The sequence below is a fragment of the Quercus robur genome, chromosome 3, assembly GCF_932294415.1.
Source record: "Quercus robur chromosome 3, dhQueRobu3.1, whole genome shotgun sequence".
Lineage (NCBI taxonomy): Eukaryota > Viridiplantae > Streptophyta > Magnoliopsida > Fagales > Fagaceae > Quercus > Quercus robur.
In genome coordinates, this window is record NC_065536.1 from 11620072 (window position 1) to 11647741 (window position 27670).

The 27670-nt window shown below is 30.9% G+C and overlaps 3 protein-coding genes across 7 annotated transcripts; all 3 read right to left on the minus strand.

The window, feature by feature from the left end:
- Nucleotides 1-217: 217 nt before the first annotated feature.
- Nucleotides 218-7601, minus strand: LOC126717060 (uncharacterized). 5 transcript variants are annotated; one of them, XM_050418231.1, is made up of 12 exons: nt 6919-7601; nt 6411-6479; nt 5867-6187; nt 5478-5777; nt 5056-5364; nt 4895-4963; nt 3866-4360; nt 3710-3778; nt 3099-3263; nt 2075-2291; nt 1590-1934; nt 218-898 (listed from the first exon to the last, which is right to left on the minus strand). In XM_050418231.1, exons 1-12 carry the CDS (start codon nt 7462-7464, stop codon nt 786-788), a joined length of 3018 nt encoding a protein of 1005 aa, XP_050274188.1. In that variant the 5' UTR covers nt 7465-7601; the 3' UTR covers nt 218-785. The 5 variants fall into 5 exon arrangements, with proteins under 5 accessions (XP_050274188.1, XP_050274187.1, XP_050274192.1 ...); XM_050418230.1 differs by having other exon boundaries at nt 5469-5777; nt 6919-7600; XM_050418235.1 differs by having other exon boundaries at nt 5469-5777; nt 6407-6479; nt 6919-7083.
- Nucleotides 7602-11552: 3951 nt separating this feature from the next.
- Nucleotides 11553-14847, minus strand: LOC126717061 (uncharacterized GPI-anchored protein At5g19250-like). Its single transcript, XM_050418236.1, has 2 exons — nt 14679-14847; nt 11553-12268 (listed from the first exon to the last, which is right to left on the minus strand). Exons 1-2 carry the CDS (start codon nt 14779-14781, stop codon nt 11772-11774), a joined length of 600 nt encoding a protein of 199 aa, XP_050274193.1. The 5' UTR covers nt 14782-14847; the 3' UTR covers nt 11553-11771.
- A 7561-nt stretch (nt 14848-22408) lies between these two features.
- On the minus strand, nt 22409-25842 carry LOC126719241 (uncharacterized GPI-anchored protein At5g19250-like). The gene is made up of 3 exons (XM_050421816.1): nt 25761-25842; nt 24511-24801; nt 22409-22979 (listed from the first exon to the last, which is right to left on the minus strand). The coding sequence occupies exons 1-3, from the start codon at nt 25840-25842 to the stop codon at nt 22450-22452; spliced, it is 903 nt and encodes a 300-aa protein (XP_050277773.1). The 3' UTR covers nt 22409-22449.
- Nucleotides 25843-27670: the final 1828 nt, after the last annotated feature.

The window sequence follows — 27670 nt, forward strand, 5'->3', positions numbered from 1 at the left end:
ATCAGTTATAAAAAAAAAAAAATGCAAAGCAAGAAAAGCATTGACACAACGTGCAAATTCTATTTGGAATTGTCGAAGATCATCCTTTACATTTTTAAAACTAAAAAGGCCTTTGCAGCTAGTGATGTCCAATAAATGTTTATTATCAGATGAGTATTAGTTACAGAATTTGTTATCAGATAATAATGACATACTATATCTCAAAAGAAAAGCTAGATTGAGAAAACAATATTACTCATCACTCATTTCACAATTCACATTGTATTCCGCCACCACCAACATAAATAAAACACTGGTCTTGACCTGAAATTCTACATATGTTGCACAATGAAATTATTTTTATTTCACAAACAAGAACATTCTCATTATCATTATTCCCTCTCAACTCATAATACTCTTTCCCAGCTCTATTTCTAGGTATATGGGTGTTTTATTTATCAACACTTTCTGAACATACATAGACAAAACAACACAATAATACAACACTTCTACATCCAATTGCTAAGCTATGATTTCTACCAAAAAGAATGATGATCCGTAAAGAAAAAGAAAAAGAAAGATTGAATTGTATACTTGGCCTGATCAAAACTGAGCACGCATTTGTTTATCAAGATCTTGAAATTCAAATTGTTGTTTCTCTTTCCCTTGCGTGATTCTTATGGTCAAGCACCTGCAATTAGTTCCCCGAAAGCCTCATTCCAGAGGAGACAATTGACTTGGATTTTGATCACAGCCGAAGAGCTCTTAAAGCCTTCACAAACTTCTTTTTGAACGGTTCCTTCTCATCAGCTACCATGAATTTGAGGCAAATTAGGAGGATCACAACTTATTAGATTTGCCCACATGTTTGCAAGTGTGAGAAAGTAGTGCTCCCCATTCCAAGCCACCAGTCTCAAGCCTGATTCAGGCAAATACAGAGAAGGTTAGAAAATTCAGGCTTTTTCCACCACCCACCAAAAACAAAAGATAAAAATGAACTCAGAAATTGAGATTGGGTCAAAGATGGTCAGAATTTAAAATAAGATAGTAGGGTATTATAATTTTTTTGTATCAATTTATAAGCACCAGACAGCCAAGTCAAACATAGTCATCCTCGCATATCACACTATCTTTTTGGACTAAAAAATTTAACTTCATTAGATAAGCTAACGACAGATGCTTGCAAAATATTACAATTTGATAAAAATGGCAAACCACCAATGCAAAGGAAGAAATTTGCAAACTAGAGATGCTTGCAATATATTAAAATTTGATGAAAATGACAAAAGACTCTCCCACTCTAGGCTTTGATTTTCTTTCTGTTACTTTGAAAGTAGCTGCTTCAGCTTCAGTCAAGTAATGTTCTTAGATTGATGACCAAAGTAAGAAATTTGCATCACAGCTCCAATTATTTATTCCATTTACATATAATTTTTCCTCAATCCATTTCATATATAAAATTATCTAAAAGAATTTCTTAATCATGGACACCTGAGAATGCCAATAAACCAGCGGGTGGCAATAAATCCAAAACCCATGCAAAGGAAAATGGTTATTTTCATGGCTTGGAATAGCTTAATTGACCCCTGAGAGCTATGAAATCAATATACCTGGTACAATTCCGGCACTCAAGGCTGACAAGTGACATATAGGTTGTTGTCCAGAGAAAACATGATTTTGAAGTGCAAGTTCGTCAATATCATGAATATACTTGATAGATTCCAGCAGTGCCTTTATAGTTCCATCATACTCGAAATCAATAGGATCAGAAATACTCTTGAGAGCATCTTCAATTCCTGAACTTGACCATATACTATAACATTCACCTAGAAGGCCAACCAAGCCAGCGTTATCCGTAGAAGTTAGTAATAGCCACAGCTTGTGAATCTTGGTTGAGGCTCGAAGAACTTCAACTACTCTGTAAATTTCTCCAAGGGCAAGGATATACCGCTTCCCTGTATTTTCAACCCTCAAAAAATAAACAATTAGGATAAAAATTAAGCTCAAAAGAATCTACCCTTTGTTTTTTAGAAAAAGAAAATAAGTGTAAGACTATGTAAAAAGGGATCTGCCATGATCATTAAGGTGCATACACCTTGAGGTTCAGATAATATTTGACTTTGAACATTCTTTTGTAATGACTCCTTCCAAATTAAGGCTCCATGTTTCAGCTCTTGAGCACAAACAGAGAGTATTTTAGACCAGGTTGAAACATAATACTGTTGCTCCTCCGCTGATCCCAATTTTAGAATTGTTACTGCTGATGCCACTTCTTTTAGGAGATCAATAGCTGATCTGATATCCTTTTCTGCCTGTTAAAAAAAAAATATACATGGTGAGATAAAAGGCCAAAGTCTAATAAGCAGAATATTATGACCGATACAAATTGTGTAAGTGTCTTGAAAGACATCATTTTTTGTTTTTTTTTTTTTTTTTTGGTGGGGGGGGGGGGGGGGGGGGGGGTTGTTCAAAAAATGGAACATTGGTTGTAAGCATTGTTGGGACTCCACATATCCCATTGCGCCAAATTCAGAACCGCTTGATGAGATGCATAGAATCTAAAAATTAGAGTTCATCACTGTTTCCTTAAGGTCCTATGGAATTGAACCCCAGAAAAGACATACGAAAGAACTACTTAAACAATGAAAAAACAAGGAGGAAACCTAATGCTGGCATAATTTCTAACCCAAATAAAATATAAAATAAAAAGGGAGGGAGAGGGAGGGAGGAGAATGGCAGCAAACAAGGAAACAATATTTCTTAGAACCAGCAAAAACCAGTTCTCAACAATTGCATTTAATTTCATCGCACATGCTACTCTCTAAGTCAAACTTGAACAAAAAACATAAGCCAAACAGCTTATAATAGTTAAAATTTGCTCAAATTACTGCAAGCAGTTAAAGCACAGTTTCAGTATTAGAATTGAAAAATCAAATATATTGACCATAATACAAAAAAATGTAAGTATCTAAAGTTATTTGAGTTAACTCATTGTACATATATTAATGCATGTTCTGATCAGAATATTATGACATGAAACTCTCAAATAGAGAAGCATTTAGCTAAAATATAAGATGCTTTCTAGTTCATCATCACAAATCAATGTGAAAGATGCATACCAATGACAATCTTCTTGATAACTCATATTCAGACTCAAGCACTTGGAACTTTGGTTCCTGCAAAACTTCAGGAAGTTCATTGAAGTGTATATTTCTTTGGGATAGATGCTCAGACAGGTCTTCTTCAGATATCAGATTATCTTCGTGTAATTCATTATAGAATTTCTACAAAGGAAAGAAACAAGAAAGATAACAAGGTGAAAGACCCATTAAAAAATGTTGCTCATCAAAGAAGATATAATAATAATTCTAAAACAAACTAATCAAAAGAAAAAACTAAACGTGGTTTAAAATGAGCATTAGCAAACCAATTCAAAATGAGGCAAAAAAAATATTTAACAGGTGTGTTATTGATGAGAGAGAGAGAGAGAGAACAATACAATATCCACTCCTAAGATGCTTATATAAATTGGTTAAAGAGAGAGGATCCAATCTCTAGAAGCCATGATCTCATTGAATAAATTTATTACCATTTAAGATAAACAGACAAGTTAATATGCTTCTATACAAGTTTCTTAAGCTTTTCAGTCAACTCAAAACATGAAGTCAAACAGAAATAGTAAAAGCAATAATAAGCCAAGAAATACACGTGAAAAAGTAAAGTCACCAACCTGGATTTCCTCATCAAGAGCTTTTGCTTTTGCCTCTTCACCAGATAGAGCAGTAGTGCTTTGAGCTTTCTAACAAATTGCATTTTCACAAGTTTAAATGGGTAAACAAAGGTAAACAATTTCAACAACAAAAAATGATCTTAACAAATTACCAACCTTCAGATTGTCAAGATGACACAGTGCAATTGAGCACAATTCACCCTTTAATTTACAAAAGAAATCAACGCAATCATTTAGCTCTAATGTGGAAGAAAGTTTTTTCTGTGAATCTACAAGATCAATATCAGAAGTTTGATCCTCAGCTCTGGTTCCTGAAATGGCATCTTTAAAGTCCCAGGAATCATCATCAAAATCATCACTGTTGCCTAAATCAGATTCAAACACTGTTGAGGTGGAACGAGTCTCATGGTCACTTTCTTTTGGCATATTATTAACAGAAGCATTCTGCTCAGCTTGACTGTATAAAGTTGATAAGAGATCGTTGATAGATATATTAGAACCAGGACTTTGGATGTTACTTTTTGGGTTGGAGGTTGGTGTAAAACTCGAAATATCTTGAAGGATTAACGAATCATCAGATTCCAGTTTTCCATCACTGAAAATGGACATGGGCAAGGGTTCCCTGTGATTCTCAGATCTTACCTCATTCCTCTGGAAGAAAAATAGGAAAATGGTCACAGAACTATATGGAAAAAGGTTTGCTAAGGAAAGCATAAACCACTGGCAAACTTCATTTGCCATTGGCATAAAAAATTTCAAAAAATAGACCAATATAATTCTGCAAGCAATAAGGCTAAGTGAAAACAGATCAACATCAAGGCACCATATATATGCTAAAAACAAACATCACCTTGATCATGTTACAATGACATTTATAGTTAGAACTACATTTGTTGAACAACATCATTAAAGATCAACAAGAAGCATATATATATATATATATATATCATTTTAACACCCCCCTCCGCCCACCCCCCACACCCCCCCAAAAAAAAAAAAAAAACAAATGAAAAGAAGAAGAAGAATGTGAAGAATGGTTCTAATATATATTAGCTGAAAGAGATATTGGTTTTCCTGAATTTCAATATGTTCTGTTTAGCAACTGTGGTTGAATGATATTGAATTTCAGGAAACCCAACATCTATATCTGAATCAATACAATAAGCCTACAATCTAAATTACTACCTGGATTTCATCACTAAAAGCTGGTGCTTCTACAACAGAAGGAGTATGATCAGCAACCTTGGACCCTTCCTACATCCAAAAGTAAAGTTTTAGTACTCATGTTCCGCATATTTTAGCATAGAGAATGAATAAAAGGAAATCAAATCAAAATGATACAACACCTCATGCTTTGATCCAGTTTCTGAAGATGCATCCTTGAATTCCCCAAAGTTCTCATCAAATTCATCATTCTCATCAACTGGAGAGGATTTCAAGTCATTCTGTTTGCTTTTAGAGTAAGACCCAAAGATAATATCATCTTGAGTCACAGAAGTTGGATTGAAATTAAATTCAACCTCCCATTCCCCAGATTTGTGAGAAACCCCATCTGATGCAACAAGCGAATCTTTAGAATTGCTTGCACCATTGACATCATAAACGACTGCTACACCAGCAGAAGTAGGAAAATTATCTGCAACCTTTGGCTCTTCCTACAACCAAAATGAAGTTTGAGCACATTCTTCGAGATTTTCAACATCATATAAAGAATAAAGAATTTTTTTTTGATAAATAAGGAATAAAGAATTCAAATCACCTGACTCACTGATTTAAGTTGTGATCCTGATTCTGAAAATGCATCCTTAAATTCCCAAAAATTCCCACTGGCACCATCATTCTCACCAGGAGAGGATATCAAATCATTCTGCTTGCTTTTAGAGTACGAATCCAAGACGATACCATTCACAGAACTAGGACCAAAATTAAATCCAGAGTCCCATTTCCCAGATTTTTGAGAGAGCCCATCTGATACGGCAAATAAATCAATAGGACCACCGAAGCCATTATTGTCAAATGATAGTGCGTCTAAACCGGCAGGAGATGTAACAGCAATCTTTTGCTCTTCCTACAGCCAAAATTAAAGTTTGACAATGAACATTCCCTCTAATCCGTATATTATCAGTAAAAACTAAAAACCATATCAAACTGACTCACCGACTTATGCTGTGATCCAATTTTTGGAAACACACCCTTGAAATCCCAAAAATTTTCAACAGAATCAACTTTTTTATTAGTTGTGGAAGAGGTCACCACATTTGCAATATCATTGTCCTTACTTTTAGAGAATGAACCCAAGGTAAAAGCATCTTGTTTAGTCATTGAAGCCATGTTAAAATCAAACCCAAAGCTCCACTCACTACTTCTGTGGGAAAATCCATTTGATGCAGTAAAGAAATCACTAGGACCATGCACACCATTGCCAAACTCAAATATATGTTGGGCTCCCTCATTGTTTTCCCGCCCTTTCCCATCAACCTTTATACAAGAAAATATAAGTTATATATATAGATCAATCAGAATCGACATTCAAGCGCATATGCATCTATATTAACAGCATGATCAACAACACATATAACATCCTATTTCAAGTTCACTGCCAATTTAAAGGTAGCTAATTGCTTCTAAATTCCAAAGGGTAATTCAATTGTGTGACAAACGAATTCAACAAACAATTACACAAAAATTAAACAATACCCGCCTGGATTTCTTCATCTCTCTGCACTGTTGCTTCCATTTTCAATCCTGGTGATTCAAAGACCCCTTCTTCCTGATATAAAATAAAATATCAAAACCATAGCTTTCCTAATACCCCCCTTTTAATTGTTGCCAGTAATATCTATCTATCAACTCAAGAATTGTGAACCCTTTAGGAGCTAAGAAAACTAAAAGCTCTACTCAATTGTACAACAACAACAAAGCCTTAGTTCGAAAACTATGGGATCAGCTATAGATCTCAATAGACATGTATTCATTTCCATCATTCTATCCTATCAAAAATCATTCTCTACTCAATTGTTTCCCATAAAAATTAAAAACCAAAATCATAGAGTGCCAAATTTTTAAATTTTAATCACCTAGAAACCAAAAAACCAATTTCAAATTAATTGCAAAATCTTATTTTTATTGGTCATTTCTTTTTATTAGTATTATTTTCTCTCAGCAACCAAAAAAAAAACTTTTTGTCAGGGGACCAAAAAAGCTTTTACCTTTAACTTAGAATCCCCATTTCCGATCCCAGATTCCAATTCTGCAGCTTTGAATTCCCACCCATCATCATCATCGTCATCGTCATCAACAACATCAATAAAACCATTATTACCATTCGAATCCGACCCATTAACATTCAAAGCCGACCCATTAGAATTCACAGCCGACCCATTTCGGTTCTCGGTTTCCCGATCCCGATTATACAAATCGGCAATCAAATCATGAACTTCCAAATCCGGCTTCTTCTTCTTCTTCTCCAGAGAAAAAACGGTAGCACCGTCACCAACTCTAGACTCGTCCACACCAGATCCCTCCTCCTTTTCTTCCTCCTCCTCCTCCTCCTCTTCCCCAAATATCGACAACGGTATTGCCCCGCGCGGCTTGACCCACCCAGAATTATCCGACCCGACCCGGTTGTTGGAACCACCGAACGAATCGGAAATTCGACCGTTGATTTGGGTTGGTGTGGGATGGTGATTGGTGGGAAAAGAAGCGAAGTGGAAATCACCGAAGCTCTCGTCTTCGTCCACGACGTCCTCCGCCATGGAATATTAAAAACTTAGCTGGAGAAGAAGAGAAGAGAAGAGAAGAGAGGAGAGGAGAGGACTCCTCTGAATCTGAACAAAACTCTCTCTTTCTTTTGTTTTCTGTGTGTTTGTTTTGGTAATGGAGGGTTTTGGCTTGGCACGAAACGGTGCGCACGTGGGTGGGTTATAATAATAACTTCGAATATGGTGTAATTTGACGTGGAATAAACTCCATCCAACACGGCTATACTACTAGCAATTACAGGGTTTTTTTTTTTAAGCAACGTAATGGGTAATTAATACAACTCCATTAGATATGATTTTTCAAATTAACCTTTACTCTATGGAAAAAAAAAAAAATCTAGAACTATAAATTATTATACAATTTTTTTTGGTCATAACTGTGATGTGATATAGAGTGCGAGTGACGAAGAAAAAATTTGTGGATTCATGTGTAGATGATAGATAACTACTTACAATCTATCTTATTAGAATTGTGCAAAAAAATTGTGGAATAGTTTATAATCCTAGAACTACTGTCTTGTTATATATCAATCACAACCAAATAAACAACATTAAACAATGGTGAAAATTTTTGTGTCACTAAAATTTTGTTATTATTATTTTTGTTTAAAATACAATTTTGTTCCTAATTTAAGTTTAGGAAGACATACACTTTATGACTCGTTGAATATATCAAGTTGGATTAGTGTTGGACTGTTGATCACATGTAAAACAGTAAAAGTGAAACTAGACTAACCACAAAATTATTCCCATAATATTTTTTTTTTTAATTTTAAACTAACCAAAATTTTCCACCTTAATATATGTCATTAAATAAGCTTATTATTTTCTATTAGTAATGTTACTTCCACAAACTATTTTACAATATTTTTACAAAATGCTAATATGACAAACTTTTTATTAGTTTTTATCTAAACCTACTATTAATACTAACTTGTAACTCTATACATATGCATAGATACATTTAAAGATATACAATAAGATGCATAATATAATTTATATATATAATTTAAATACTATTAATAGTCATTTTTATATTTTGTTAACTTTTTAAAAAAATTTGTAAGGATATTATTAGGTATAAAATATAAATTGTCCATTTTTTTTAAATTATTATGAAACACTTTTTTTTTTTTTTTACAACTTATTTATTCTAGACTCTTTGGTTTTTTTTCTTAATAACTCAGTTTGATGAATGTTTATGATGTGGTCTCACATTTGATTCTAAAATTAAGAAATAAAACTCTTTAAGAATAAATAATTTAGGACACATGGCACAAAATTGAAACTCTAATTTGGAATTCTAATAAAATTTCTCTAAGCTTCATCTATTATTATACATATATAAATTACTTTTAATCACTCACCACATCAGCAGCTTATAAATTTTTTTTTGTAAAAAAATTTATATCTCTAGCATTATTCTATTTTTTGTCCTAAAATATGGTGTGAGTTGGATTTTTGTTTCCCAAAATTAAAGTCATTTCCCTCCCCAAAAAAAAAAAGTCATAATGTGGTCCATAAAAAATGTTTAAAATGTCAATCCCATTCTTTTTATAAGATCCGTTAAATCATTCTCTATCTTATAAATTGCATGCAAGAACGTGAAGAACTTTAATTTAAATTTTTAAAAAGATGAAACATAAATTTGTTAAATCAAAAATATAAATTCACATTTTAAATTTTTTTAGTTGCCAATTTTTTAAAAAAAAATTCAAATATCTCGTGAAAATTGACTTTCATTTTAAATTATGTAATACTTTTTACTTTTTTATTTTTGTTAAATAAGAATTGCATTTTACAAGAAAAGAAACAAACCAAAGAAGTTTGTAGAAAATGTACGAATAACGTGGACACAATTTTCTTTTGTCCATTCTACATTTAGAGAACATATTACAATGTGTGCTTATGTGAATGGATTTGTATGATAGTGAGTTATAGTTTTTTTTTTTTAATTTTTTTTTTTTTTTTTTTTTTAGAGATAGTGAGTTATAGTTAATAGATGTTAAATTAATGATATAGAGATATCCGTAAGAAGTGTGTGGAAAATGTGTACAAATAACACCATTCTATTATATTTTTAATAGGTAGAAAGTTTTTTTTTTTTTTAAGAAGAATATATTTTTTTAATAGGTAGAAAGTGAGGGACATAAGAAGTGGAGTTTAAATTACAAACATGGGGCACCATAAATAATGCTTAAAAAAAATTAATAGCCGGAGGATGAGAGATTTGAAATCTAAATATTTTAGTTGGAAATACCCAAATGTGCTAGTTGAGTTATAACGCTCTCGGCACAAAATTAAAGATGTTATTATTTTTTAGACTCTTCGAGTTTCACGGTATCACTTGGATTTGTTATTGATAATTATGACATACCAAAACAATTGTCATCACAGGGAAGTTCTTACAACATGTAGATTTTTGGCATGCTGCAGTTGTTGCTTGAATTTTTCCCCCATCATTTTCTTGGGCTGAGAATCAATTCAGAACTTTTCAAGTCACGAGCAACTTTGTAGCAATCGAATAATTCAATGTGAATTTCAATTTTCATGGGAACCAATTGTCTTTTTCAAAGTGTGTCAAGATTATACACATTTGACAAGGCAAATACAGAAGATATATGCTCAAAACTTTATTTCATTTTTAAACGCATTTTTTTTCCCTTGACTTCTTAATACTTCAAAATTCTATCTTTATAATTTATCAATCCAAACTTCATGGAAAGATGTTTTAATAGTTCCACTTTTTGACTTGGTAAACATGGAACAAAAGAGGTAGAGAAAACCAAATAAGAAAAGAATCTGTTTACAATATTTGACACAATATTTATGGTTCACTACCAACAAATTTATGTTGGTGTCTTGGTGATGTACAAAGTGAAATTGAATCTTTCTAACCAGGTTCCTCTATTCTTATCAAATTATTATAAATTTTAATTAATCAAAAAGGTTCATGAATTGTGGCCCAGCTAAAGAAAGGTCTAATTACTTAATTATGATAGCTGCACCGACAGGTTCAGCTAGCTAATATGCCTCCATTTTTCTTTTCCTTTTTCTTTGGGGTGTAGAAGTATATTAATTTAGTCAATTACATGTCAATTTTGTTTATTACTTTGCAATATTGGAGAGTATGTGAAGCTTTTTTTGTAGACACACCAACTAGAAACAGTTGTAAACACACACGTACAAAAAAAAAAAAAAAAACTTTCTTGCGCCATCTATGTAAATAAATCAACATTGACGTTAACTACCTCGTGTAGAAATATTTGAGAGAAAGATAAAATATGTTAAAATTGGTATTGGATTTAGTGAGAGGGAGAATAGAGAGCAAAAGTAGACTTAATATGTTTTAATATGATGATTTACGTCCTTAACAAAAAAGTTATTGATAATTATATACTTAATAGGAAAATTATTGTGTACTCCCGGAATATCATAAATGTGTACTTCATCCTCTCACATGAATGGTGAGTTCTACTAATTAAATTCATGATGGAACCCACCATTCATGTGAGAGGAAGACTACATATTTATGGTACTCCAAGAGTACCTAATAATATTTTTCTAATATTATATATCCTATGTGTTACGTTACAATAACACATTGAAGAATATTTATAATAGGTTAAATTATTTTTCAAAAAAAAAAAAAAGAAGGTTAAATTATTTACCAACCATAGACTAACTTTTTTTTCTTTTTTTGAGAATCAACGATAGACGAATTTAGGTTACAACAGTTGCACTCCAAGTAGGATTAGATAGTATTAATTTGGAGTAGAGTTATATAACAAAGTTCCACGTACACATGCGTGTGCACACCCACACTCTTAATGAATAGTGAAAAAAATTCAATGAACTAAAAAAATCATGTGTGCACACCCACAACCATAGATTTATTTTATTTTTCTGTTTGCAAAATCTTTTTTAAAAGTAATTTCTGCTGCATCAGTTCTCCATTTGAACCTTGGAAAGCATGAACTAGAAAAGATGCTTTAAATCAATTGAAGATACTAATGAATAAACAAGGTCATGTTTCTGGGCCTTTACCCCTTAATTATTACTACTTCATTACTAAAGCATAGTAATGGAACTCCATGTTTTATTCATGTACTGCACAAGTTTGTTATGCGGTTCTTACATATTCAGCAAGAATGAACTTGCCATAAGAAATATGCTCAATTACAATCATAATATGTTACAAAAAGAGAAACAATCCCTGCCAAGTTCACAACTTTACACAACAAACACACAAAAAGAAGGCAAATCTGTATATAAATAACAAGCACTTGGAGCATTTCAGCTCACCGAAACAAGAAGAGCAATCCAAGGAACAAAGCCAACGTATAGTTACCCATACTGATATTTGCAATCAAAGAAGCTGCACCAGAAAAGCTTCCGGTTGATGTGTTAGTGCTCAAAACGACCACCATCCAAATATCCTCAGAGCCAATCCCAACCCCAGTGTAGTTTGAATCCTTCAGATATTTTGCATATTGAGATTTTGTATAATTAGAAAACACCAGAAATGGGTCTAATCTAGGCACACAAACAGGCAATATGACCCCATCGACTGTGTTGTTGTCATTTATGTCACAATTATCCAAGAACTTGTCAAATTTGGGGACTTTAGGCTTGGTGCCTGGAGTAGAGCTGAAGTGAAAGGCGTTTTTACAAGTTTCGTTCTGTAACTGGTCTGCAATTTCATTAGCTAGGCAAGCTGCATTGCTGTTCTCAGTGAAGTTGTTGAGATGTAGTGACATCCTGTAACCATTAAGGTCTTCCAAGAGATAGCTTTCAGCTGTAGATGTAAAAATTGCATTGGTTAGCATTAATAAATTCGAAGATTTAAGTAAGTAACGCACCAAAGTTAACCTATTTAGCAGTAATCTTCTCTATGTCTACAACTAGCTACCAATGTCAATTTGATATTTTGATGGAATTAAAATGGTTGAAAGAGTGGGAAAGGCATCAGCCAAAACTTAAGAAATAAAAAAAGACAACAAATGCCATTTAGATAAATAATTTGGTTGTGTTTTCTTGATTTGTCAAATAATTTTGATCTTATAGGAGGGAAAAAGTGAGAGAAGCAAAGATTATTTTGGTTGTGTTCTCTTGAAAGCACCAAATACTTCTGAAAAGCCTGTTACTCATCAAGATTCAAGATATAAAATGGTCTAAGTGCTCAGTTCTTCTAATGCAGACTACCCTATTCTACAGAAAAATATTTTATGCACTGTTCCAATAACTTCATCACTTTAAAAAAGGTTGCTGCCTGATGGTTTTAGATTTTGTTTGATTAATTTCACAAAAAAAAAAAAAAAAAAATTAGTTTAGCAACTCAATGAAATTCTTTAAGAATCCGATATTATCCTTGATACTCAGGGACCATTGATTGGAATTGAGCACATGCATGTTCCAAAATTTAGTCCTACTATACTGAAACTGAAAATGAAATTGAATTTCATGCTTCAAGTTGAGGAACTAACTTGCCTAAAAACACAGTAATTAAGACCGAACAACAGTAACTACAACACATACCAGTAATAATATGTTTATTTATTATTTATTTTACAACTCAAGTCTCTCCCTCTCAAATTTCATTTAAATAATGTTTTCTTGTGTTTAATACCTACCTAGGTCTTAAAAAATTTGACTTTTGGTACCTTTGATGTTGTAGATTTTTTAGATTTTTGAGTACTAAAATAACATTTTAGTTATTTTAGAACATTTAATGTGAATGTTCTTAGTCCTTTAAATAGAAAATGTTATCTTTCAAATTGAAAGTCCCTACATGTTCTATATTCATATTCACAACATTTTTTTAGGGCAGAACAAACTAATCTTGTCATGGTATTTGAAACTCAAAGTAATTGATTCTGCATTTTAAAACTAAAATAGCAACATCTTTAGGTCACTTGAAAGTAATGGAGGCTATATTTTAAATTAATAATAATAATAATAACCACTATGCATGTCTTATTTTCTTGCTCCCCCAATATTTTTCTCTTTTATCTCTTAACTATTTCACAATTTCACACTTTAGAATTTTGCTATAAACCCAAATTATTTTAAAAATTAGTAGAATGAAGAAGCATCGAATTCTACAAATATTCTTAAAACAATCACGAGATTCACGACAATGAAGCACACATACACCTTCTCATGTATATCGTCAATTATAGCATGTAAATTAAATTAAAAATGAAAAATTCATATATATATATATATATATTATGAACAATAATTATATTATTATATAGTTGTCTATTTATGTATTTATTTATTAGTACCGATTATAATTATAGATTTTTTTTTTTTTTTTTTTTTTGCGCTTCAAATCATGTCTTTTAATCTTTTCCCAAATCAAAATCCTGGTTGGGTTTTAAGCTATGTTATATTATCTAATATTATTTATTAAACACAAATTTTAACAAATCTACAATTTGATTAGATTTTCTTCTTATACTTTACATGCTTAAAAAATTTTAAGACGATCTGAGATCAATAACCATGTTATTAATTAAATGTTTAATTTACAAGTTTTTGTATTTAAAATTATACATAAAAGATGAGTTTTTAGATTGAATAGGAGATAGCATATAATTGGTATGAAAGTTGGTATGCATATTAAGAACATAGTAAACATGTTATCCTATAGTAGGATATTTGAAACGTTAATCCAATAAAAAGTTATTAGGTGATCTTTTTAAAAAAAAAAAAAATTTAGGTGGTGTAACTTAGTTTAAAGTTACACTTGGTGTAACTTTATGCAATTTTACATCACTTGATATTATTTAATTGGATGTAAGTTTTGACAAATACACTATTAGATTACATTATCTTCGTATATTCTTCATGCTTGCAAAATTTCAAGATAATCAAAAATCAATAACCATGTTATCAATTAATTGTTTAAATTCAAGTTTTTGTAGTTTAAAATAATGCATAAAGGATGAGTTTATTGATCAAACGGTTAATAATATCTGATTGGTATAATAATTGTCAATATGTTAAGAGCATATAAAACATGTAATTCAATAGTGAGATTTTCAAAATATAAATTTAATAATAAGTTATTGAGTAATATAAGTGTAACATTACTTATTGAGGGTAACATTGGTGTAAGTGTTAATGAGATTATATATATATATATATATATATATATAGAGAGAGAGAGAGAGAGAGAGAGAGAGAGAGAGAGAGAGTACCAGCAGAAGTACTCTGAGTACCAGCCGAAGTACTCTTTGCGTTTCCTTGCACAACATGAAGAACAAGCAAAACAAGGGAGAGGCTAAGTTTAAAGATGGCCATGGTTTCAGACTTGTCACAGAGAGCTGTGCCTTGTAACGAGGGGTATATAAAAATACTATCAGAACACATTCAGAGGATAGAAAAGACGAGCTTGTAACTTTTCTTAGCTATAATTGTCCTTAGAATCTCTGATTTTCTTTTAGTTGCCGTGCATGTCAAGGTGCTCTAGGTGCCATCTCTTTTTCTTGTACCATTCAGTCGGCTTGATGCATTTAGGTCTAAAGCAAAAACTAAATTGAGACCTATTAATATAATATATATATATATATATATATATATTTTTTTTAAATATGATTTTAATTTTTTTTTTAATATTACTTAAATAATATTTTTTTACTTAAACTCTATTCTCTTGATTCTTTTTAGATGCAAAAATTATGAATTAAAATTTTGCATTCTTGTTCTACTAGCATTTATTTTTTAATTTGTAATGTAACATGACTAACCCACTTATTTATAAAAAAAAAAAAAAAAAAAAAAAAAAAAAAAACCTACCATCTAAAGCAATAAAACCGACTATAATATATTTACAATGTTCTTCTTTTGTCTCTATAGACTACATTTTTTCCTTTGTTGACTTGTTGTACCCAAATTTTCTTTAATAAAATAAATTTTACATATTTCACTTTAACCAAAAAAAAAAAATGAAAGGCAAAATGACTTTTTTGAGAAGAGAATAAAGCAATAACTTAACACGAAGGATAAAACAAAGTGGCTAAAAACACAATTCTGAAATTTTTTAAAGGCAATGGTTCGAATGGAGAAGAGCCTGAGTCCCGCAGCTATAAAATTGTGATTTTTCTACGCTATGTTTAAATGTTTAAACATAGCGTAGAAAAATCACAATTATTTTATACTTGAGTGACAAAATTTAGAGCAGATCCTACAAGCAATATAGATTTTTTTTTTTTTTTTTTGAGAAAGTTTATAGATGCAAAAAATTGTTGACAAAACTTTTCACACTTGTTAATATGACAGATTGATAGTTATAAGTAAAAAAATGATATTAGTGGTAGACCTAAATGAGAATTAGTAAAAACTTGTCAACTTAACTGTTTATAAAAATGTTATGAAATTTTTGTGTATGTGGCATTTTTTTTTGAAGTGTTACATCGACAACATTTTCACAACAAATTCTAGGTATTAAGTTGTTTGACTATCATTTTTGCTTGAATTAACAATATTTATTACTAATGGGTTTGATTCATGTTACATCTAATGCTACTTTTTTTTTTAGAGAGTTTCAACCTATGGTGTCCGCTCCTGATAATAACTCTTTATCATCAGACCAAGACACCAATTAGTTTTTGGTGTAGGCGGGGATTGAACCCACGATCTCTTATACAACCATCAAAGACTTTATCAGTTGAGTTAACTGGAACCTACACATCTAATGCTACTTTGATAAAGGGTACATGATCTCTACCTTTTATAAATCACTATTAAGTGAAATTTATAATTTTATTAAACATCTGTTATAAATTAATCACATACAAAATTTCACAACAATTGGATGCCATATACCATTTAAGTCTATAAGCTTATTTGTTTAGTATGTTTAGAAATACAAATACACCAAAAAAAAAAAAACATTAAGCTTGTCATTAATTATTGAGTTTTTATTAATGGCTAATGACATTGATATTTGAAAAGCATGATAAACTAATATTTGGTAAGCTTAAGGGGAGACGGAACCACACTCTAATCCCCAACACCATTTTAAATTTCAATTATTATGTCCACACCTAATTTATTATTCCCATTCTCAACCTCTCTCCTTCACACTTTCTTTCTCACAATGTTTGATCCTAACTTTTGCACACCAAATTGACTAGCACTTGAGATTGGAGACATTGTAGCACTAAATAAGGTGAGGACTTCGTTGAGTTCCAGTGCCATATCAAACATACACAGATCTATAAATGTATTTATTGGTCTCCAATTTATTATTATTATTTTTCTATGCACTAGTTTTAATTTAGGGTATATAACTACCAGTCTAATTCTAAAAATTCATTTCTAAACAAACTATATATATATATATATATATGTGGGGTTTTTTTTCCCCGCACACTCGGCTCATTGTCCTCTTTGGGGAGCCAAGCCTGCAAGGATTTGTCCTCGTCCCCAAGTGTGGGAACCTTGGATGGACGGATCTTCGGGCCAAGGGCTTGCCTTGTAGCCTTTTACACTGCATCCTTAGAGTCCCACATCGGATGGACGGATCTTCGGGCCAAGGGCTTGCCTTGTAGCCTTTTACACTGCATCCTTAGAGTCCCACATCGGTTAGAGAAGGTTCCCACACTCGGGGACGAGGACAAATCCTTGCGGGCTTGGCTCCCCAAAGAGGACAATGAGCCGAGTGTGCGGGGAAAAAACCCCACAATATATATATATATATATATATATATAATCTAAAAAAGATTGTAAACATATAAAAGGTATTAGAATTTATTAATGAAGTTTAAAAATATCATGATTTACCATTCTTTAATAGCAAACAAGGCGAACAATGTTGTAACTGGATTAGGTACATTGGAATTAATATAGTACTAAAAATATATTTTATCAAAAAAAAAAAAGTTTTAAGAATCAGAAAGTACTATATTCCATTAAAATTTGTTTCTCCCACTCACCAAAAAATAAATAAATAAATAAAAACCCAATTTTATGATTCCTGAATTTTTATAAAAGTTATATAAAAAAATTACTATTTTATAGTAATTTTGCATACCTGCCAAACGTCCTACGTATTTTAGACGGAAATTCTAGTGATTTAAATTGAGTTTTTTGTGTGTGGGAGCAAAAAAATTTAATGGAATATAGTATTTTCTTGATTCTTATAATTTTGTATATGAGCATAAATGCCTTACGTACCCATTTGTTTCTCTTTTTCGTTTCTTTTGTTTTTGAGAATTTTTTTTTTGGTCACAATGACATAGTCATAAGTTGAAACCAAAAAACAAAAGAACATGTGTTTATCCTTAAAAAGTAACACCTTAGTCCTATATAGAGTAGAAGTTATATAGATGAACTCTCCGAAGTGAACTTAACTTTAAAAGGAATGAAGACATGGTCTAACTCAGAAGCTTTCCTAGGGGTATTCTAAAGCCAAAATTGAATTTTTGTTCTTGTAAGTACTCAAAGCTGTTTTTGCAAGATTATTCTTACGTATGTATGTGATTTGTAATGTAAATGTCAAATGCAATATATTTTGGGCCTAATTATTAGTTGTTGGTTTTCACTTAAATTAATACATTTTTGTTAGATTTATTGCCAAATGAATTGGGTTTAAGTTAAATTTAGTGTAAGTTTTAAAAAAGTTACATCATTCTATTAACTTTTATTAAATTTCAATTTTGTTGAAACCATTGTTTGATTAAATATCTTCAGCAGGTTTATCATGCATGCAAAACTTCACAACAATTATTGTCATTAAGGGTCTGTTTGGAACCCGCTTATTTTGCTGAAACTGAAAATTTTTTATTGAAAGTACTGTAGATAAAAATAAAAATTAGCTGAAATAGTATAGTTGAACCTATGACTAGTACCAAAAAGTGCAGTAGGACTCATGAATAGTAACAAAAATAAGATAAATAGTAAAATAGGTTGGCAAAATTAATCATGCCAAACGGACACTAAATCTCTACGAGTTTATTTTTAATTATATTTTAAAATAAAAAATACTATAATTTAAGTTCTTCATAGATTAGTGAATTTGTAGTATCCAAATTCCAAATCTCCTTGATATTTGTAATATCCAAATATTACATTATGGGAAAAAGCTAACAAGTATTATAATTTTGTAAAAGTTAACATAAATGTAACTTGAATGCAATTCCTATCAAATATTTGTCTTGCCTTATATTAAAAAGGTGTAAGGATATATCCTTGCTTGGGATATGAGGAAGACATTGGAAAGAACTTGGAATTACTTGACTCTTGAGAAAGCATCTGAATTGTAAGGTTTAGCTTTTTTGTTGCTCCACTTGTATGTTTCGAATGTTGTTGGACCACAATACTTATACTCAGGGGTGGTTTAATGTATTTTGGAGTCTAAAGAGAGAACTAAATTGAGACATTTTATATATATTTAAATATGATTTAAAAAAATATTACTTAATAATATTTTTACTTAAACTCTATTCTCTTGTTTTTTTTAGATGCAAAAATTACTAATTAAAATTATATATTTTTATTACACTTGCATTTATTTTTTAATTGGTAATATAATATAAAATCTTTTGGGGTGGGTGACTTGGCCCCCTTGTTCGTAAGATAGGTCCGTCCCAGTAGACATGGCTTATTTGCTTATCAATTCACTACTAACAATTCTCAAAATTGATCTTTTAAATTATTCCCTAAAGTACACTTTTGACATTTTAAGTTTAAAGTTATTTCATTTTGGACCTTATAATTTATTTTGGCTCAAACAAGTTATTTATTTATTTTTTTGGTTGTAACATAACCTGTGGTACCCATAATAGCTTAAAGCTACGTCTAAGTAGCTTTTACAATAAAGACAATTGTCACATGTTACAAAAGGCTGTAGGTGTAAGATTTTATTTTTTGAAAAATATTAATTGTTTCACATTCACTCACATTCATTATTTCCTGCACATGTCCATAATTGATATGAAAATATCCATATTTTAATACATAAAAGTGGATGTGTGAGAATCAAAACCCTTCAAGTTTCGTTACCTTGTAACCAAAATAACTTTCAAGTTATCAAAAAAAAAAAACCCTTTCAAGTTTTAACGGTGAAATGAAAACCTTAATAGCTTCATCATTTGCTTTAATAAATATCTATAGTAACCAGAATTTTCTATTTGTCACCTAAAAAGAAGTTAGGGTGAAGTAGGGGCGGGCGACTGCTCTTGAAAAGTCTCATGGATATTATAGCATCTTTGTTCCTTTCTTAAATGCTTTGCCTAATACAAGGGAAGAAAAAAAAAAGTGTAACCTGTTCAGCTGTTCTGTTGTAGAAAACAGCCCTGACACCAAAAAAAGAAAAGAAAAAGGAAAAGCTTTACAATTCACGCCGCTTAACAGTTACCATAGTAATATTAACTTCTCTTTTTTAAGCTTTTATATTGTCCAAGTTGTCAATTTGATAAGTACCATACACTGCACTTTAGTGTTTAACTAAAAAAAATATATATTTATATTCACAACCATTTGAGTTATTCTACAACCTCAAGTCAACCAATACTACACATCTTTCATAACCATTCTACGTGGTAGACTATGATTTATTGTCTGTCATTTTCACATACCTATATACAATTTTACAGGTTATTGCTATACTCTTACATATTTAGATTGATTTATTTAGATTAATATTTTACTTTGATTGTTAGTGACTATGCAACAATTTCAAAATATGAAAAAAAAAAAAAAAAAAAAGGTCAAAGGCTTTTTAGTACGTAAATTAAACTTGGTATGAAAAATAAATTATAGTTTACATTTACATTTATATTAAATTTTGTATGACAATTACAGTTGTTTACAACTTTTTATTCATTTGGTTATTGATATCAATTAATTTTTTTTAGGTTATTTTTGCTTAATATTTTCTTTAAATCTTGTCTCTCCTAAACTAAAATCTTGGCTCCGCCACTAGAGTGAAGAATTTCGCTTCAACTAATCTATGTGTGAGAAAATATCATATATGCCTCTAAACAGGACCATGATTTACAGTTCAATAAAATTAAAGCCATCATGAATATGATGAATAGGGAGAACTTTATATATGTTACTAATTTAAAGGAAGAGAACTGGGGGTGTTGGATTTTCTAAAATAAAGCATGAATCTAAAAAAGAATGCTTAAAATCAATTGAATATACTAAATAAACATGGTCATATTTCAGGGCCTTTTACCATTCTAATTAATGATTATTACTCCATTGCTATCTAACAAAGCATAGTTATGGAACTCCATATCTTATCATGTATCGCACAAGTTTGTTATGTAGATCTTACATATTCAATAAGAATGAACTTGCCATAAGAAATATATACAATTGCAATCATGATATGCTACAACAAGAAAAACAATCTCGTCTAAGTTAACAACTTTACACAAGAAACACACAAAAGTAGGTAAATTTGTATATAAACAGACAATAATATGTTTTAGCATAACGATCTACATCCATAATGAAAAAGTTATTGATGGTTATATCTTTTATATCATATCTTGTGTGTTACGTTACAATAATTCAATGGAGAGTATTTATAGTGGACTAAATTCTTTACTGACCATAGACTACTCTTTCTTTCTTTCTTTCTTTTCTTTTTTATTTTTATTTATTTTTTATTTTGAGAATTAACTATATACTAACCTAACGTTACAACAGTTGCTCAAGTAGTATTAGATACTAATAATTTTCAAATTTCAAGGATATAGAAAGTAAAACCAAGGAAAAATATGATCCACACAACAATCAGACATTCAGACCTCACAAAACTCCATCAACACAACCCACAAAACCGACCAATTTCATGGTAATGGAAACTCACCCTACACAGTTGCATGGCCAAGTTGGGACAAGTCCCGCTGACTGACTGACTCATGATTAAACCATGACAATGTACATCGTATTTTATTGTTTCACTACTCAAACATACATAGACCCAAACTGTGTCGCCACCATCCTCCACCCCAATTGTTATCAGCTCTAAGGCATGAATTGCTATTTTTAGTGTTAGAGAGAAAAAAAAAGGAAAAAAATTGAGTTATTTTACTAAAAAATAAAAAGTGATGTGAATTAAACACACTTTAAAAAGATGTAGTTTCAAATAAAAAATTTACATCGTTTTGAGCTAATTTGACATTGATTTAACGTCTAAACGGAATCAAACTTGGGGGATTAAAATAAAAAATTTAACACTTAAGTGACGGAAAAAAAAAATCTCAAACTTTAAAGGGCCAAAAGGCAAAATGTAATTTAATCAAATATAAAAGTGTATTGCCAGTTCTAGATGCAAGGAGCGCAACAATTATTTAAAATTCATTTAATTTTAGAAACCAATTGTATTTTACCATTGGTCCATTGGATTTTATTTTAGGTCTTATTAGCTAATTAGTAATTTATTGAATTTTCTAGAGTCAATGCTATTTTAATTATTATTTAATAATTGAGCTTTGGTACAAGTCAATTACGGTCAGAGTTTAGTCGTAGTAGTTTATATGACAAGTTTTTAATTCTTGCTTGGTGTTGATTCCTAGATTTATTTTATTTTTCTGTTTGCAAAATCCTATTTAAAAGCAACTTTTGCTGCATCAGTTCTCCATTTGAACCTTGGAAAGCATGAGCTAGAAAAAATGCTTTAAATCAATTGAAGATACTAATGAATAAAAAGGACATTTTTTTTTTTTATAAACATGAATAAAAAGGTCATGTTTTTGGGCCTTTACCCCTTGATTATTACTCTATTACCAAAGCATAGTAATGGAACTCCATATTTTATTCATATACTGCACAAGTTTGTTATGCAGTTTTTACATATTCAGCAAGAATGAACTTGCCATAAGAAATATGCACAATTACAATCATAATATGTTACAAAAAGAGAAACAATCCCTGCCAAGTTCACAACTTTACATAAAAAACATGTCAAAAGAAGGTAAATTTGTGTAAATCACAAGCACCTGGAGCATTTCAGCTCACTGAAACAAGCAGCAATCCAAGGAACAAAGCCAACATATAGTTACCCATACTGATATTTGCAATCAAAGAAGCTACACCGGAAAAGTTGCCGGTTGTTGTGTTAGTGCTCAAAACAACCACCATCCAATTATCCTCAGAGGCAATCCCAGCCCCGGTGTAGTTTGAATTCTTCAGATATTTTGCATATTGAGATTTTGTATAATTAGAAAACACCACAATTGGGTCTAATCTAGGCACACAAACAGGCAATATGATCCCATCAACTGCGTGTTTGTCTTTTATGTCACACTTATGCAAGAACTTGTCAAATTTGGGGACATTAGGCTTGGTGCCTGGAGTGGAGCTGAAGTTAAAGGCGTTTTTACATGTTTCATTCTTTAACTGGTCTGCAATTTTATTAGCTAGGCAAGCTGCATTGCTGTTGTCAGTGAAGTTGTTGAGATGTAGTGACCTCCTGTAACCATTAAGGTCATCCCAGAGATATGTTTGGGCAGTAGATGTAAAAATTGCATTGGTTAGAACTAATAGAGTGAAGATTAACTAAGTAATGCACCAAAGTTAGCCTATTTAGCAGTGATCTTCTCTATTTTCTACAACTAGCTACCAATATTAATTCTTAATCTGATACTTTGATGGAATTCAATTGTTGCAGAAAAATTATTTTTAGCACTGTTTCAATAACTTTATCATACTTTCATGATTTTTTAAAAAGGTTGCTGACTGATGGTTTTGGATTTTGTTTGATTACTTTAACAAAAAATTAGTTTAGCAACTCAATGAATTTCTTTAGGAGTCCGATATTATCCTTGATACTCAGGGACCATTGATTGGAATTGAGCACATGCATGTTCCAAAATTTAGTCCTACTAATGAAACTGAAAACGAAATTGAATTTCATGCTTCAACTGGTCACAACATATTTTCAGGGCAGAACAACGGGTCATGTCACGGTATCTCAAACTCAAAATAATAAAAACAAAATCTTTAAGGCACTTGAAAGCAACTGAGGCTATAATAATAATAATAATAATAAAACCACTATGTATGTCATATTTTCTTGCCCCACCAGCATTTTTCTCTTCAATCTCTTGACTCTTTCACAATTTTTAAACTTTAAGATATTTTTTTATAAAAAATTTTGAAAAATAAAGAAAAGAAGCATTAAATTCTACAAATATTTCTTGAAACAATCAAGACAGTGAAGCACACATACAACTTTTCATGTATTTCGTCAATGATAGCAAGTAAATTTGTTGAAACTGAAGCAAGAAGTTTGATGAAGCAATTGAAGAAAACAACATCGTTTTCTGTTAAAGGAAATAAGCAATTACAAAGGAAAAACGATGTCGTATTGTTAAATGAGGTTTCAGTTTCTGGCACGTGATTCAGGCGGTTAGATGGACATGTGTTGTAATTTTATTAGATTTCTTTTTAGCCGTTAGATTGTTTTCTGTTTTAGTTAGTTACATTTGCTAGTTTACCGCCTGATTTGTGGGCTTGAGTAACTGATTGCTATGAAGTATAAATAGCAACCCAGTGAGTAAGATTCTGTGTGCCTTTTCATTTTCTTTGTGAATACAAGTTTCATTTCAGAGTATTTACTTTTCCTTCCTGAAATTCCTTTGCTTTACAAAATTAGATATGAAAAATACGTATGTATATATATATTATGTATAATAATTATATTATTATATAGTTGTTTATTTATGTATTTATTTATTAGTACTAATTAATATTTATATATTAATTTTGCAGGGAGAGAGAACCATCACAATCAATTATGGAACTCCATATCTTATTCATGACAAGTTTGTTATACATATCTTACAGATTCAGCAAGAATGAACTTGCCATAAGAAATATGCACAATTACAATCACGATACTCTACAACAAGAAAAACAATCTCAACTAAGTTCACAACTTTACACAACAAACACACAAAAAGAAGCTAAATGATCTGTATATCAATAACAAGCACCTGGAGCATGCATTTCAGCTCATTGAAACAACAAGAAATCCAATGAACAAAGCCACCAAGTAATTACGCATACTGAAATTTGCAATCAAAGAAGTTGCACGGGAAAAGTTTCCGGCTGATGTGTTAGTGCTCAAAACAACCACCATCCAATTATCCTTAGAGCCAATCCCAATCCCAGCGTAGTTTGAATCCTTCAGATATTTTGCATATTGAGATGTTGTAGTAATTGTATAATTATCAGTCATCAACGATAGGTTAATTTTGGGCACACAAACAGGCAATATGACCCCTTGAACTATGTGATTCTCTTTTATGTCACAGCCATCTAGGAGCTTGTCAAAATCGGTGATATTCGGCTTGGTGCCTGGAGTAGAGCTATAGTGAAGGCGTTTTACATGTTACATTCTTTAATTGGTCTGCAATCTTATTAGCCAAGCAAGCTGCATTGCTGTTCTTAGTGAAGTTGGCGAGATGTAGTGGCGTCCTGTTACCATTAATCTCATCGAAGAGATTTTTTTTTAGCTGTAGGTGTAAAAATTGAATTGGTTAGTAGTAAATTAGTGATAAAGTGAAGATAGAAAATTATACTCCTACTTTTATAGGATAAGTTGTAGTCCTCTAAATAGAAAATGTTATCTTTCAAATTGAAAGTCCCTACATGTACTATATCCCATATCACAACATTTTTTTCAAGGTAGAACAAACTGGTCTTGTCACTGTATTTGAAACTCAAAGTAATAGATTCAGTATTTTAAACTAAACAAAATATTTAGGGCACTTGAAAGTAACGGAAACTATGAATAATAGTTGTGGGTGCATTTTTTGATGATACTCCTTTCTCTTAAGCTCACGCTTATAAGGCAAAGGGGGAGGGAGTTTTATTCGATGTGGGAAACCAAAAGGAGAGTACAGAAAGCCAAAAGGCTACCAAGTAACTCCAAAAAAGTACCCACAATAGTAATAAAAAAAAAACCACTATGTATGTCATATATTCTTGCCCCATCAACATTTTTCTCTTCAATCTCCTAATGCTTTCATAATTTTAGATTTTAGGATTTTGCTATAAACCCAATTTTTTTTAAAAAAATTAGAAGAATAAAGAAAACAAGCATTGGATTCTACAAATATTTCTTAAAAAAAGATAGTGAAGCAATCATGCAACTTTTCATGTATATCTTCAACGACAGCTAAGTAAATTAAACTATATATGAAAAACATACTATATATATATTATATTATATGTATAATAGTATATTATTATACATTTTTTTTATGTATATATTTATTTATTAATATTTATATATTAATAGAGAGAGAGAGTACCCTCACAATCACTCATTGCGTTGCCTTGCAGTTGCACAACATGAAGAACAAGCAAAACAAGGCTAAGTTTAAGGATGGCCATGGTTTCAGACTTGAGTATCCTATAGAGCTGTGCCTTGTGATGAGCAGTATATAAAAAATAAAAATACTATAACAAGAACACGTTAGTAGGACAGAGAAGACAAGAACTTGTAACTTTTCTTAGCTATAATTGTCCTTAGAATCTCAGCTTTTTTTGTCAATTTGCCGTGCATGTCAAGGTGCTGTAGGTTCCATCTCTTTTTCTTGTACCAGTAACAAGTGAAGTTGGATTCTCTTACGGCGATAGTTTAAAAGATATTTTGGTAATGCATTGCGCTTACAGTATATCATTGCAAAGATAGACATTTTAAAGCGAAAATTCTCGCTTTGAAAATATTAATGGTTGCTGTTACAATTACGTACTTTGCCTTTTCAAAATTTTTGCTCTTAAACTTAACATCTCTGGCAAATTGGTCCTTGGATTTGTTGTTGTCTATAAAATTGCTGATAAAGTTTAGAATTATAGTGACAAAAAAGTCAAGAATCTTGCAAATTAATTGGTTGACATTTTTTAGTGTTTTCAACATATCGATTTAAGATTTGAATATTTATTTCCTTGTTGTAACTATTAAATTTAAAAAAAAAAAAAAAAAAACTATAACAAAATGAAAACTAGACTTTGAGATGAAATTGACAATTCACCCAAACGTAGAGGATGTAATTTATATTTTAGCAGAAAAAAAATATGATTGGCATGAATTATATAAAAAAATGTTGATAAATAAAAACATATGTGTGCAGTGTGCTCATACTTAATATGATCATCTTAAAAAAAAAAAAAAATTATATATATATATATATATATATATTAAAGGAAGCACACGTATGCCTGTCAATGAATAGGATACGATCTTAAAATAGAATGAAGGGAATAACTTTAATCGAAGATCCTTTGGCTGTTCTTTCTTGATTTTTCTTTAATTTCCTAATTATTAGTAAAAGATTCCTGCTTTACTAAATGATTAAAGAGACATGGAAGTGAAACACAAAAATGCAGATTAAAAAAAATCATATTAAAGAGGCCTCCATGTAGCCATCCCTTATTAATTCACTACCAGCAATTTTCAAAATTGATCATTTAAATAATTCACTAAAGTATGCTTTTGTACCATTTAAGTTTGGGATTATTTCATTTTGGACTTTTACCTATAATTAATTAATTAATTAATTATTTTATTTTGGCTCAAACAGTCATTGCCTTGTTTGTAACATAATATGTGGTCTCCATTATAACTTGAAGCCGTGTCTAAGTAGCTTTTACAAAGACACTTGCCACACGTTACAAAAAGCTACAATGTAAGGTTTCAAGTTTAATTACTTATACACTAGTTTACTAACATGTGCGATGCACGGAAAAATTCAAAAAAATGTTCAAGAAATTCATTTTTTTAATTCACCTTCCTCTAGACTATAAGATGAAAGCTATAAGATTAATTCCTAATATTCATGTACTTAAATAGCAAGTTTAAATGGTTAAATGTTGCAAGTTTGATGAATCCATAATCATAACCTTTAAAAGTACTTCTTTCCAGACTTACAAAAGTAAATTTATGAATCTTTAGGTTGCGTTTGGATTGGGATGAAAACTTCTGCGTCTGCGTTTACGTTTTTTTTTTATTTTTTATTTTTTTCACGCGTTTTGGGTGTTGCGGCTACTGTTCATGCACTGTTCAATGAACAGTAGCCGCAAACTTTGACTTGTCAAATTTTTTTGGACCAATCACAGCACATCGTGTACTGTTCACGGACCCACAAATTTCACTTTTCAGCAACTTTTTCATTAAAAATGGGTCCCACGATACTATTCACACATTTAAAAATTATTTCGC

What these genes read in the sequence shown, in the direction of transcription:
- LOC126717060 (XM_050418230.1), bottom strand. Translation starts at nt 7,464, where the DNA reads ATGGCGGAGGACGTCGTGGACGAAGACGAGAGCTTCGGTGATTTCCAC. An exon ending in ATGGGGATTCTAAGTTAAAG is followed by an intron (nt 6,480 to 6,918) that starts GTAAAAGCTTTT and finishes ATTTTATATCAG; the next exon opens with GAAGAAGGGGTCTTTGAATC. An exon ending in AGAGAGATGAAGAAATCCAG is followed by an intron (nt 6,188 to 6,410) that starts GCGGGTATTGTT and finishes TCTTGTATAAAG; the next exon opens with GTTGATGGGAAAGGGCGGGA.
- LOC126717061 (XM_050418236.1), bottom strand. Translation starts at nt 14,781, where the DNA reads ATGGCCATCTTTAAACTTAGCCTCTCCCTTGTTTTGCTTGTTCTTCAT. An exon ending in TACTCAGAGTACTTCTGCTG is followed by an intron (nt 12,269 to 14,678) that starts GTACTCTCTCTC and finishes TTACATCTACAG; the next exon opens with CTGAAAGCTATCTCTTGGAA.
- LOC126719241 (XM_050421816.1), bottom strand. Translation starts at nt 25,842, where the DNA reads ATGGCCATCCTTAAACTTAGCCTTGTTTTGCTTGTTCTTCATGTTGTG. An exon ending in CGCAATGAGTGATTGTGAGG is followed by an intron (nt 24,802 to 25,760) that starts GTACTCTCTCTC and finishes GCTCTACTCCAG; the next exon opens with GCACCAAGCCGAATATCACC. An exon ending in TTCTTTGATTGCAAATTTCA is followed by an intron (nt 22,980 to 24,510) that starts GTATGCGTAATT and finishes TCACTCTATTAG; the next exon opens with TTCTAACCAATGCAATTTTT.